Below are 12,870 nucleotides of genomic sequence, written 5' to 3' on the forward strand. Positions count from 1 at the left end.
TTGTGAGCCAAGAAGAAAGTGGGAATTTTAATGGAAATGGTTGGCTTCTGCAAAATACCCTGCAACACACCCCAACCGGGCCCCCAAGGTCTGAGTCACATCGACTGGGGGTGGATGCGACCGCGGTACTGGGCAATCCACCGCCCCAGCCGCCTGGCCAGCGGCCTCCCCACTTGCGCCCCGCTGCTGGTACTGGGTTGTGGTGGAGGCTGTGGCGATGGCGCTTTCCTGAAGATCTTCCGGACCCAGGAGACCAGGAATTGGAGGCTGAGGCGTGAGGGGGTCGTGCGGGGCTCTGAGGGGTTCTTGTGAGTCTCCTTGACTGAGGGGCGACTCTCAGCAGAAGGGCACTGCTGGGGACTTGCTCTTCCTCCTTCCGTCTCTAGCCTGACCTGCGAGAAAAGCAAACAAGTTAGCTCCAGCCCAAGGGATTCTGGGAAACTGGTTACTATTCAGATGGTCCTGGGTAGGGTAACTGCACCCCCAAAGGAGCAGGTGCACAGCCTGGGGGTCATTTTGGACTCTCATCTGTCCAAGGAGGCGCAGGTCAATTCTGTGTCCAGGGCTACTAGCTCCATCTGAGACCCTCCCTGCCTGCTTCCTGTCTCGCCAGAGCGGTCCATGCCCTGGTTATTTCCTGCTTGGACTACTGCAATGCGCTCTCCCTGGGGCTGCCTTTGAAGGTGACTTGGAAACACCTCGAATGTGGCAACTAGGCTAGTGACTGGGACCACATAACACCAGTCCTGAAAGAAATACACTGGCTCCCAGTACGTTTCCACACACAATTCAAAGGCCTGGTGCTGACCTTTCAAGCCCTAAACGGCCTCGGCCCTGTATGCCCGAAGCAGCATCTCCCCATCGTTCAGGCCAGCCACTGAGGTCCAGCTCTGAGGGTCTTCTGCTGGTTCCCTCCCTGCGAGAAGTGAGGTTACAGGGAACCAGGCACAGAGCCTTCTTGGTAGTGGCACCCAGCCCGTCAGATGTCAAGGAAATAAACATCTACCTGACTTTCAGAAGACATCTGACGGCAGTCCTGTATAGGGAAGTGTTTAATGTTTGACGTTTTCTGACGTTTTCATATGTGTTGAGAGCCACCTACTCAGATGGGCGGCCTCTACATAATCAATTATTACGATGCCTGGCTTGAGGTCAGGAGGGCCTGTGGCTGGGCTGCTGCAGAACTGCAGAGGCCTCCTTATTGTGGAGGGTTGCAGGGGCTTCCCCTCCCTGTGCCAGCTGCGACCTCACCAGCCAGCCAGCGCAGAGGGCACCTTTCCAATTTTGAGAGAGCCAAGAGGGCCGGTGGGAGGCTCCAGCTGGGGAGCCCCTCCCTGAGGGAGACCCCCGAGGAGGCAGGCCCAGAGCCAGGGGACTGGTGGTGGGGCCCCGAGGAGGAGAGGTCAGAGGAATGAGAGGAGGAGCCGGACGCTGACGGGGCAGCAGGGTTTAGGGAGCAGGGAGAGCCTGCGACAGGGAGCAGTTCAGAAGAGTCTCCCTTTCCGGCTGCCCCAAGCTCCCCTGCCCTCGGTCTCTGAGGATGCACAGAGAAATGGAAAGGGATGGACTGTGCGCAGACACAGTTTGAGACTCCTTGGGAAACATCTGGGAGAGGAGGAGCCTTAGAGAGCTGGAAGGCAGGGACCTTCAGTCCTGGCAATGGCTCCACAGGGGCAAGACCTGCTGTTAAGGCTTGCTGAGACCACTAGGCTGAGTTGTCCGTTCATTTCCCTGAGTGAAGAGTCAGTTTCACTGACACAGAGCCTTGCTCGCCTGCGCATGACCCCAGGGCTCTGGAAGGAGCTGCAGGGAGCAGGAGATCTCTGAGGATCCACACAGCTCAGGTGTGGCGAACTAACAGCTGCTCCCACAAGGCACCTGCACACCTGGGGGCGACCTTGGACCTCGTCCCCTGCAAAGCCACGCCACTCGACCGCTGCGCCACAAGCCCTGCTGCAGTGCCCCTTTTTCCCAGGGAGAGACCCAGATTTACAGAAGCCGCCCCGGTTTTCTATGTGATCCCTGAATGTCCCACTTTTCCTTAGGACGTCCTGTTTTCATCGGGGAAATGCATTGGGTCATGTGAACCCCGAGCAAAGGAGATAAGCAACTTTACAACCTTTCGAGGACATCTGAAGGCAGCCCTGCAGAGGGAAGATTTCAATGCTCTTTATACATGCTGGAAGCTGTCTAGAGTGGCTGGGGCAACCCAGTTAGAGGTACAGGGTATAAATAATAAAATTATTATTATTGAATCATACGTCCCTATTTCCATTGGATTAAATTTGGAGGGTATGCTTGCTGGGCACCTCCCAAAATTTGAACTCACATCGCGCCCCACCTGCTCTGGGTTGGGGGGCAGGGAGCGCTGGTCTTGCATCCTCACCTTCAGCCCCCCTTCTGTGGCCTGCTCCTTCTCCGGGGCCCCTCGGTTTTTCCTCTTTTGAGGGCACTTCCTGCTCACACTGGCCGCTGGCAGGGGCGATGGGGGGCTGGGATGGGCTCCCTGCCCCTTTGTGGGGGGGATCTTCTTCCTGCCCGCTCGGGGGCCCCCACTCTCTCTGTCCTCGGGGCGCCCGGGGGGCTGGTAGCGGGGGAACTCCTCGTAGGTCCGGTAGCAGGGGAAGTAGCCTGTGGAGGCGCAGGAGTCGCCCAGGAGCGTTGCCTCGTCATCGGCCAGGTAGTAAGCCTCGTGATCCGCTGTGGCCCTTTCAGGTTGGTCTGGCTTAGCATTGTCATAAGGAAGGACCTTGAATTTTTCAAAGAAGAAAGAAAACAAGGCTGCAATCTAATGAAGTGAAACTGCGTTGCACTGGAGTGTTATATCTGTAGGATTGCAGGGTTGGCTTGGGTGAATTGAGACCCTCCAAGACTCCCTATTTTCCCAGGACACTCCCGGATTTACAGAAGCCGTCCCAGTTCCTGATTTGCTCCCAGAACAGAACGCCCCGCTTTTCCTGAGGTTTCATGATTTTTGACCTGGCAATATATTGCAAATCATGAGATGCGTGTTCGTGTGCTATGCAAAAATCCCAGCCTGGGAAAAACCGTGAAGCCAGCCAAGGGCTCTACACAGCTGCAACTTTATTTCAGACATTGAGATATAGGGGGACATTGCGGTGTTTAGCTGGTGATATATCACGATGCTGAAAAGCATATCTTGCCTGGAACCCCTGGAGATTGGGGCATGCGCACCCGTGTCTCTGCATTAATGGGTGGAAACCATCATTGCCAGGCTTCCGGGTTAGCGCCTCTGGTAATGGCGGATTTCCTCTGATCGGGAGGAATCCGCTTCGTGGAAATTAGGGTCTGGACCGCCACGGCGAGGTGGAGACCCATCAAAAACCACAGGCGGGAGAAGCCTGTGGACGTGGGATTTGGCTGGCACCTTTTGCGCCTCCCCTACTCGCGGGGAAACCCGGTTTCGGGGATCCGGACCGACGTGGGGTGAGCGGCGCGGTGCTTTGAATCGACTGCTCTTTTCACGGAGTGAAGCCGCATTGCTGTTGCCGGAGAGCGCTGACTTTTTCCTGTGGACAATTGGACTCTAAACAAGTACCCGTGAGTAGAACGGAAAATTGGATTACCAAACATCTTAATTTGGCACCGAAGCGGGAAGGTTCTAAACAGGAAGCCCGCCTTCCGCTTTTGTAAATAGATTGAAGCAAAGACATTGCAAGCTAAAGTCTGGAAAGTTTTTTTGTAAAGGATTAAATCTCCATCGGCTAAAACTACTAAACCCCCCTTGGAAGCAGGAGAAGAGGGGGGAAATCTTAAGATTGTTTAAGGCTGCAGGAGAGAGAGTAAAGAAAGATAAATTTCTACCGTCTTGAACCTGGGAACGGGCTGCCAAGAAGACAGATGTTTTGGGAAAGTTCATTGACTGTGAATAAAATGTACGTTGACAGATAGTTAAATAAGAGAAACATATTGATTCCAATGTTTCCTTTTGCACTAAAAAGGAACAAAATATTTGAAAAACGAAAGTAATTTTGTTGCTGGATCTGCTTTTAAAAGGACGGATACAAATAGAAATTGTTTCCCCTAGAGGGAGCTTTTGAAACTGTTGTTGGAGTGGACCTGGGGAACTCGCCAGCTGTAGAGATTAAAGATCGTGAGAACCAGACATTGACCTTGGACAAGAATGTGGACAGAAGAAGCCTTAGTAATTGCTTTTTGCAAGACAAGTGCTTTATTGGAACAGCTTCATGAGAAGATGGATTTGATGACTACTGCAATTGATAATTTTGGACAAACAGTGAACACCTATATAGAAACTTCTCAGGAACTGACCCAGGAATCTGCTTTGACAGGGCAAGCTGCGGAGAAGACAAAGGAGGAGGTTGTTGTTGAACCTCAAGTAATACAAGTGGAGAGAGCCGCGGCCTTGCAGGAACATAAGCTGTTGTTTCTGATGACCGAATCTGGAGTGAGCCAGACTTGGAGAGATGGAGTCCCGTTTGGATTGGAGATGGGAAGTTGGATAGATCCCCCTATGCAGGGATGTTCTGGCTTCTGGGATCTGGCTTTGGGCCAGGGGCAGACTGGAGTTGTGGGGGCCTTTAACTTTGGAGGGACATTGAAGCATGCTTTGAAATATATTTTGGATTTTAGTGCTGACCATGGAGAATGGGCTGACCTGTCAAGAAGGGATAAAGACATTGTTAGGTTGGAGTCTCCCCGAGATCTACTCTTCAGTGACAAAGGAAGGAAATTAAGAACAAGATCAGCAGAAGACAAAGTAAAGTGCAGGTATAAATATGAAGAAGATCTGCAGAAGTGACATGGAAAAGAGTTAAGAGCCTCGGATAGAAGATCACCAGGTTGATGGACTAGATGGAATAGATAGAAAGGACTGACAGAACCCGAGACCAGGAAGAAGAGACGGTGGATGAAGAGTGGAAGAAAGTTTAAAAATTCATTTAGAGAAATATTGTAAAATTAATGAGTGTTAGAAAAATGCTGGAATGAAACTATTTGGCTTTAGTAGAAATGCTATAAGGAGTTATGTACAAATAAGTTTTAAGTTTTAGGGCTTTTTATGGTAAGATAAGGTTAAAATAAATTAAGACAACTAAAGGACCGAATATAGTGAAAGATGGAAAGGATTTGCTGAGATAATTAATAATTAGAATACAAAAAAGGGAGGTGTGAGGAGGTCGATGAAACAAGTTAATGAAAGATAAAGATATGGGAATATTGGATTTGTTTTTAATTTTTTTTTGCTTTTGTTTTTGGGTCTGATGTATTGTGTGTTTCGTACACTTTTTTCTTTTTATTGACTTGTATTGTTTAATTCTTTTTTTTCTCTTTTCTTTTTTCTTTTTTTTCTGTAACTTTAAATTCTCAATAAATATCATTTTTTTAAAAAAAGGAAACCATCTTTGCCAAGCAAGAAGTGAAATCATGCTCCATTGTTTGACCTTGTAAGTAACAACCCTGTACTATCCTGGTTCTCAGCCCCCCTACTGTGGAGTGGTGGGTTGTGTTTCCATTCAAATTTCAGCCCTTATTCCTAAATCTATCCCTTTGGCCATCCAGATGTTGCAAAACTACAACTCCCAGCGAGCATGCAGTGACTAGGGGAGTTGCAGTTCAGTCCAGCAACATCTGGAGGGCCACATCTTCCCCATGCCTGGCTTAGACGCAAGCCCAGTCCCGCTCCATAGAAATTTGCACACTCTTTTCTTGGGAGTTGTGTTCAAGGGCCACCCACTCCAACTTAGGGCCATCCAATCCTGCCATCTCACCAGTTCTGGTGGCAGGCAGTTCCTAGGACTCAATTACTACGTGCTTCCCACCTCTTTGACGCTGGGCTCCGGGGGGTCTTCTTTGTTGTTGTCAGGTGGGGGCCACAGCTGCTCTTGTAGTAACCCCTTTTCTTCCTTTTCCTGCAGCTGCGGGACAAATTCCAAACAAAAATAGCAATATGAAGAAGTTTGAAGAACAGTGATATAAGAATTCTAAGGTCTCAAATATAAAATACCTGTTCATAAATGTACAAGGCAAACACAAATGTAAGTATATAAACCACGTGTCTGAAATAGTAGAGGAGAGCAATCCTGAAACCCTTTTGACTCTCTCAGGGACCTCAAATATTCCTCTGCGGTGAGGAAGGAAATGAGAAATCCTCCCCATTGTCTTCTTGCTCACAAATCCTGTCTTAAGGGCATATTTCTGCATGAATAGGGTGAGCCTGTGATCTGGATTCAGGAACTAAAGTATTTGCCATTACCAAAGAATGGCCAGGCTGCCCAGGCGATGCAATCAGGGACCATTATCAGGTATCCTGACAGACAGGATGTCTGCTGTAGACTACCTCCTTCTGTGATGTATGTCCTTCAGGGGGTGAGTCCTGGGCTACAGGGTGGGCAACTTCAAAAGTCTATATAAGGGCTTGCACACCATGTTCTGGGTTCTCCCTCCTTCCTGTGTGGGGAGTGTGAGGACCTTGTTGCAACAGTTGTGGGATTGATATGCCCCCCTCCCCTTCTGCCAATTGCCCCTCAGGCCACCTACCCATCGAAAATCCAGCAAATCTGTGCCCTGTGGTCTGGGGGCCTCCTTCTTGCCCTCGCCTTCTCCCTCCAGGGGGCTGCCCGGGTCTTCCTTGGGCTCTTCCTCCTTGCTGGCCGCTTTGTCACGAGGTTCTTGGCCCTCAGGTGCTGACTGCTGGCAGAGACAGGACCCCCGAGGTGGGGGGTGGGGAGGGGGACAGTGAAGAAAAAGAGAGCAGCCCAGAATGAGACAGGCAGGAACCCAGAAGCCAAACTCTCCTGCCTGCATTGATTCGCTGGCCAGGGAAGCCCTCCAGCCCTGGCGCCATGGGGGGCTGGTCCATCAGGACAAGTGGGGCAGCAAGCACAGCCTGCCCTCAGCAGCCCCCTGCCTGCCTGCCCCCTTGCTCACGACCGGTCCAGAAGGTGTCCCGGCCGGCCGTCTTCCCTGCCTGGGCTTCCCTCCTCTCTCTGACACATACCTCTTTGATGTCTTCAGAGCCCCCCAGGGTTTCTAAGCTCAGGGGGCTCCTCCTGCACACATCCTCGGAATCCCCAATATCTGTTTCAGGGAACTGTGGAGGAAGAGGGAGATGGGTGAGGGGAGAGAATGCGTGGCATCTGCCACACAAGCAGGTCTCTGCCCCAAGGAAGCTACAGTAGGAGGCTGACAAGAGGGAGGGTGTCAGCATGAGGAAGAGGCAGAGGCAAAGTCCTTTCCAGGAATGTCATCCTGGGGCTCTGGCTTGTATCTGACATCAGCCATGCTCAGAGTAGGCCCATTGAAATGAATGAGAAGGAATAACTCCGGCCCATGACTCTGAATGGGTCTACGCTGGGTGGAAGCTAGTGGGATCGAAGCCACGTGGAACAAGGGGGTTTCAAGAAAGAATGATTGTAGCAGAGGGAGAAAGAGAATGCTTATTATACATTTAGTAATTCAAGTGTCATAAGCAGCTCATTCCCAAATATAAAAACAAGTAACACAAACATTAAAATGCAAAAGATGAGCATTTTTAAAGCACATTAAAACATTTAAACTCAAGGCACCCATAATTGAACCAACAGAATAAAATAAGGACTCAAAACCCCCTTAGCAACTTCCCATTAGCAATAGAGACTTGTCCCCTCACCAGTTTCCCAGCCATTAATCTTCAGGTTTTGCTCCGGCTTTCTCACTGTCCCCAGATTTTCCGATTCTGTCCCAGCCCAACCTAGCCACTCACAGGCTGCTGACCCAAGGCTGGGGGGGGGGGCACTCAACTGCACAGTGAGGCTGGGATTCTGAGCCAATGTCATAGACAGGTTCCGACCAGTCCACTTCCTCTAGGGGGGGACACACACCTGTTTCCCCTTAGGGTGAGCGCTTAACACAGCACCCCAGAGAAAAAGAAGAAAAGCGGGGAAATCTTTTAGTTCTGTAGCATGAAAGAATGAGTGCCAGGAGTTTTCTTTCCCCTCCCTCCTCCACTCCAGCCCCTTTTCCTTTTGTGGACTGTCTTATCACTGGTACTTATAGAATCATAGAGTTGGAAGGGACCCAAGGGTCATCTAGCCCAACCCCCTGCAATGAGGAATCTCAGCTAGCTCATTCATAGCAGATGGCCACCCAACCTCTGCTTAAAAAGCTCCAAGGAAGGAGAGGCCACCACCTTCCTAGCTAGTCCATTCTCCACTCTCGGACAGCTCCTGTTTGCTCTCAGTTTCTCTTTTTTTTAAAAATATTTTTATTCAAAAATTTTTCCATATAAACATAACATACAAAAACATACAAAAACAAAAACAAAAACAAAACAAAAAACATGTACCATTTCATATCCTAATTTCTTATACCTTCCTTCCCCGACTTCCTCATGCCTCCCTTTTCTGTATTCCAAATTCTTATCAATTACTCAGCAAATCTTCCCTTATTTTAATTTAACTTTAAGCTAACCTCCCTTATTCTCCTTGTCTTAACCATTACTAATAGTAACCATTTACTTTCAATCCATCATCATTCTAGCTTTCATTAACTTTATGATATTTCTTTAAATAGTCCTTAAATTTTTTCCATTCTTCTTGCGCTGTTTCTCTTCCCTGGTTTCGGATTCTGCTCGTCATTTCTGCCAAGCCCATGTAGTCAATCACCTTCATCTGCCATTCTTCCAGTGTGGGTAGATCTTGCGTCTTCCAGTACTTTGCAATGAGTATTCTAGCTGCTGTTGTAGCATACATAAAGAAAGTTGTATCTGTCTTTAACACCCCTTGGCCGACAATACCCAAGAGAAAGGCCTCTGGTTTCTTGGTGAAAGTATATTTAAATACCTTTTTAAGTTCATTATAGATCATTTCCCAGAATGCCTTAATCTTCGGGCACGTCCACCAAAGGTGAAAGAATGTACCTTCCTTTTCTTTACATTTCCAACATTTATTGTCAGGCAAATGGTAAATCTTTGCAAGCTTGACTGGGGTTATGTACCACCTATAGATCATTTTCATAATATTTTCTCTTAAGGCATTACATGCCGTAAATTTCATCCCGGTGGTCCACAACTTTTCCCAGTCAGCAAACATGATGTTATGACCAATGTCCTGAGCCCATTTAATCATACTTGACTTAACCGTTTCATCCTGTGTATTCCATTTCAGCAGCAGATTATACATTTTTGACAAATTTCTAGTACTGGGTTCTAACAGTTCTGTCTCCAATTTTGATTTTTCCACCTGGAAGCCAATTTTACTGTCCATTTTAAACACTTCATTTATTTGATGATAATGCAACCAATCTCTCACCTTCCCTTTTAATTTCTCAAAATTCTGCAATCTCCATTTGTCCCCTTCCTTTTCCAAGATTTCCCAGTATCTTGGCCACTTTGACTCCATATTAGACTTTTTAACAGCCTTTGCTTCCATTGGCGATAGCCACCTTGGAGTTTTGTTTTCCAGCAAGTCTTTATATCTGACCCAGACATTTAATAGTGCTTTTCTGACAATATGGTTTTTAAAACTTTTATGTGCTTTAACCTTGTCATACCACAGATATGCATGCCACCCAAAAATATTGTTAAAACCTTCCAAATCCAAAATGTCTGTGTTTTCAAGAAGCAGCCATTCTTTCAGCCAGCAGAAAGCTGCCGCTTCATAGTACAGTTTGAGGTCTGGCAGGGCAAACCCCCCTCTTTCCTTTGAGTCCGTTAATATCTTAAATTTAATTCTGGGCTTTTTGCCCTGCCAGACAAATTTAGATATGTCTTTTTGCCACTTCTTGAAACAGTCCATTTTATCCATTATTTGCAATGCTTGAAACAAAAACAACATTCTTGGCAGTACATTCATCTTTATGACTGCAATTCGACCTAACAAGGAAAGCTTTAAATTTGACCAAATCTCCAAGTCTTTTTTCACTTCTGTCCAAGTTTTTTCATAATTATCTTTAAATAAATTCACATTCTTAGCTGTCATGTTTATACCCAAGTATTTCACTTTTTTAACCACAGTCAACCCTGTCTCATTCTGAAACCTTTCTTTTTCAACCTGTGTTAGATTTTTCTCCAATACCTTTGTTTTTGACTTATTCAATTTAAATCCTGCCAATTGACCAAACTCTTGGATTATTTCCAAAACTCTTTTCGTACTAGCTTCTGGCTCTTGCAATGTAAGTACTAGGTCATCTGCAAATGCTCTCAATTTGTATTGTTTAGCTCCGACCTGAATCCCTTTAACCAACTGGTCCCTCCTAATCATATTAAGCAAAACCTCCAGGACCGATATAAAAAGTAGTGGGGAGATAGGGCACCCCTGTCGTGTCCCTTTTTCAATCTTGAACTCTTCTGTAACCACATTATTTACAATTAATTTTGCTTTCTGTTCAGAATAAATTGCACCTATACCATTCTCAAACCCTTGGCCTACCCCCATCCCCCGGAGGTTCTTCAACATAAAGCTCCAAGAAATGTTGTCAAAGGCTTTCTCGGCGTCCACAAATATCAAAACAGCCTTAGTATTTATGTTCACTTCCAACTTCTCCAAAATGTCAATTATATTCCTTACATTGTCCGACAAATGCCTTTTCGGGAGAAAGCCCGCTTGGTCCCCATGAATCTCCTCCATCAAAACTCTTTTCAATCTCTTTGCTAAAACATCAGCAAAGATTTTGTAATCCACATTTAGTAACGAGATGGGTCGGTAGTTCTTAAGTTGGGTCTTTTCAGTCTCTGTCTTTGGTATAAGTGTAATATAGGCCTCTCTCCACGTGTCGGGTGCCTTCCTCCCCTCCATGATCTCGTTGCAGACTTCCTTCAAAGGTTGTATAAGCCCTTCCTTCAAAACTTTGTAATATTTGGAAGTCAGTCCGTCCGGTCCAGGTGATTTGCCCAACGTCATATTTTGAATGGCATCTTCTATTTCCTGTGCTGATATCTCCTGGTTCAAAATTGTCTTACTTTCCTGCGAAATCTTTTTCAGCCCATTTTTCTCGAGGAATTGTTGTATATCTGTTTCTTTTTGCGGCCCTTGTGTATAAAGTTGTCTAAAGTAGTTCTGAAAACAGTTCCTAATTTCAGCTGGGTTACTTATATTCTTTCCTTCCACTTCTATATTTGTTACCGTGTTGAGTTTTTGTCTCTTCTTTATTTGCCAAGCCAATAGCTTGCCACATTTGTCAGCAGATTCAAAAGTCTTTTGTCTCATTTGCTTAATTTTCCACTCTAATTCTTGATTCGTCAGTTCCATATATTGTGTTTGATAAAATTTGATTTCTCTTAAAATCTCTTGTGATTTTGGCTTCAATCTTAGTTTCTTTTCCCCTTCTTTTATCTTTTCCAGAATTTTTTCCTTCCTCTCATTTTGTTTTCTTTTCTTTAATGTATTTTGTTGTATCAGAAACCCTCTCATCACGGCTTTGCTTGCGTCCCATACTATTCTTTTTTCTACTTTAGTCCTTAGATTAATTTCAAAATAGTCTTTCAAAGTTTTTTGGGCCTTCTTGCAAATCTCCTCATCTCTAAGTAAGGTGTCATTCATTCTCCATCTGAAGGAGCCAGTTGTTGTTTGCCTCATCACCATCTTTACTGCATTATGGTCGGAGAAAGTTTTTGGGCAGATTTCCACTCTCTTTATGTTCTGCGCCATACTGCTAGTCACCCAAATTTGGTCGATCCTTGTCCATGTCATTTTGGCTTCAGAAAAGAAGGTTCCCTCTCTTTCTAATGGGTGTTTTGTTCTCCATATATCGATCAAGTCCATATTGTCAGTCATTTCAAAAAAGGTCTTTGGTAGTCTTCCATCTTTTGTTACTACCTGTCTTTGTGCTTTGTCCATATTTGTTGAAACCACTCCATTCATGTCTCCCATCATAATTAGATTATAATCCATGTAGTCCATTAAAGTCTCATGCAACTTCTTGAAGAATTCAGCTTTCCCTTCATTTGGCGCATAAACTCCCACTATCAGATACTTTTCTCCTTGAAATTGAATTTCAATTGCCAAATATCTTCCTTGGTCGTCTTTGAAGATTTGTTTCGGTTGCAGCTTTTCCTTTGCATAAATCACTACTCCTCTCTTTTTTACTCTGTCTGAAGATATAAATTCTTGTCCCAGTCTTTTATTTATTAATAATTTCCTATGTGCTCTTGTCACATGGGTCTCTTGTAAGCAAATCAAGTCCAATTGGTCTTTCTTTAGAGCATGAAATATATTTTTCCTTTTTCTGGGAATGTTCAAACCGTTACAATTCCAGGTTAGAAGTTGCAGAGCCATGATGGGGTTATTTGCTCTTTCCTCCTACAGCTCCCAATTTTTGTTCCTCGTTTGTCGGTGGTTCCGTGTCCGTATCTAGTGAAGGATGCCCTTGCCCTGGAAACGTCTCCTTCTGTAGGTCTTCTTCGTGTTCTCCTAAGAACTTGTCTTTATCACTCACTGTCTTTATTCTTCTTTTCTTCCCCTTGTATTTAAAAGACAAGCCTTGGGGAAACTCCCACCTGAATTGAATGTAGTTCCTTTTCAGCAATATCACCAGGTCCTTGTAATGTCCTCTTGCATCCAAAATCCTTTTGGGAATATCTTTAAAGATCTCAATGTGAAAATCTTCGATTCGAAGGGTTGTTTGGTAATGCAGGTTCAGTATTTTATCCCGTTCCTCCTTTGATCTCAGAGTTATTAAACAGTCTCTGGGTCTGTTCTTCCTCTGCCTTGCTCCCAGTCTAAATGCACTTTCTATCTTAAATTCTTCTTTGTTCAGCTCCTGCTTCCAAAAGTCAGAAAATTCTTTTGTCAAATAGCCCACCAGGTTGTCTTCTTCCTTTTCCGGCACAAGTCTGATCCTTAAATTCCTCTCCTTGCGTTGCATATCCTGCATAGAAAGTGCCAGTTCATATTCATCTAGTTTCTTGAACAC

At 45.8% G+C, this 12,870-nt stretch overlaps 1 protein-coding gene across 2 annotated transcripts; it reads right to left on the reverse strand.

Moving 5' to 3' along the window:
• LOC128405676 (uncharacterized) lies at positions 1-7,790 on the reverse strand. 2 transcript variants are annotated; one of them, XM_053372543.1, is made up of 6 exons: positions 7,631-7,790; positions 6,980-7,072; positions 6,520-6,669; positions 5,802-5,897; positions 2,342-2,749; positions 1-392 (listed from the first exon to the last, which is right to left on the reverse strand). In XM_053372543.1, the coding sequence occupies exons 1-6, from the start codon at positions 7,643-7,645 to the stop codon at positions 96-98; spliced, it is 1,059 nt and encodes a 352-aa protein (XP_053228518.1). In that variant the 5' UTR covers positions 7,646-7,790; the 3' UTR covers positions 1-95. The 2 variants fall into 2 exon arrangements, with proteins under 2 accessions (XP_053228518.1, XP_053228517.1); XM_053372542.1 differs by having other exon boundaries at positions 2,330-2,749.
• Between the last annotated feature and the right edge of the window lie 5,080 nt (positions 7,791-12,870).

The sequence above is a fragment of the Podarcis raffonei genome, chromosome 18, assembly GCF_027172205.1.
Source record: "Podarcis raffonei isolate rPodRaf1 chromosome 18, rPodRaf1.pri, whole genome shotgun sequence".
Lineage (NCBI taxonomy): Eukaryota > Metazoa > Chordata > Lepidosauria > Squamata > Lacertidae > Podarcis > Podarcis raffonei.

Excerpts from the sequence above, each read along its gene's own strand:
- LOC128405676 (XM_053372542.1), bottom strand. Across the intron at positions 6,670-6,979 it reads GCTCTGAAGACATCAAAGAG|TCAGCACCTGAGGGCCAAGA; the intron begins GTATGTGTCAGA and ends CTCTGCCAGCAG. Across the intron at positions 393-2,329 it reads CAGAGCAGGTGGGGCGCGAT|GTCAGGCTAGAGACGGAAGG; the intron begins GTGAGTTCAAAT and ends CTTTTCTCGCAG.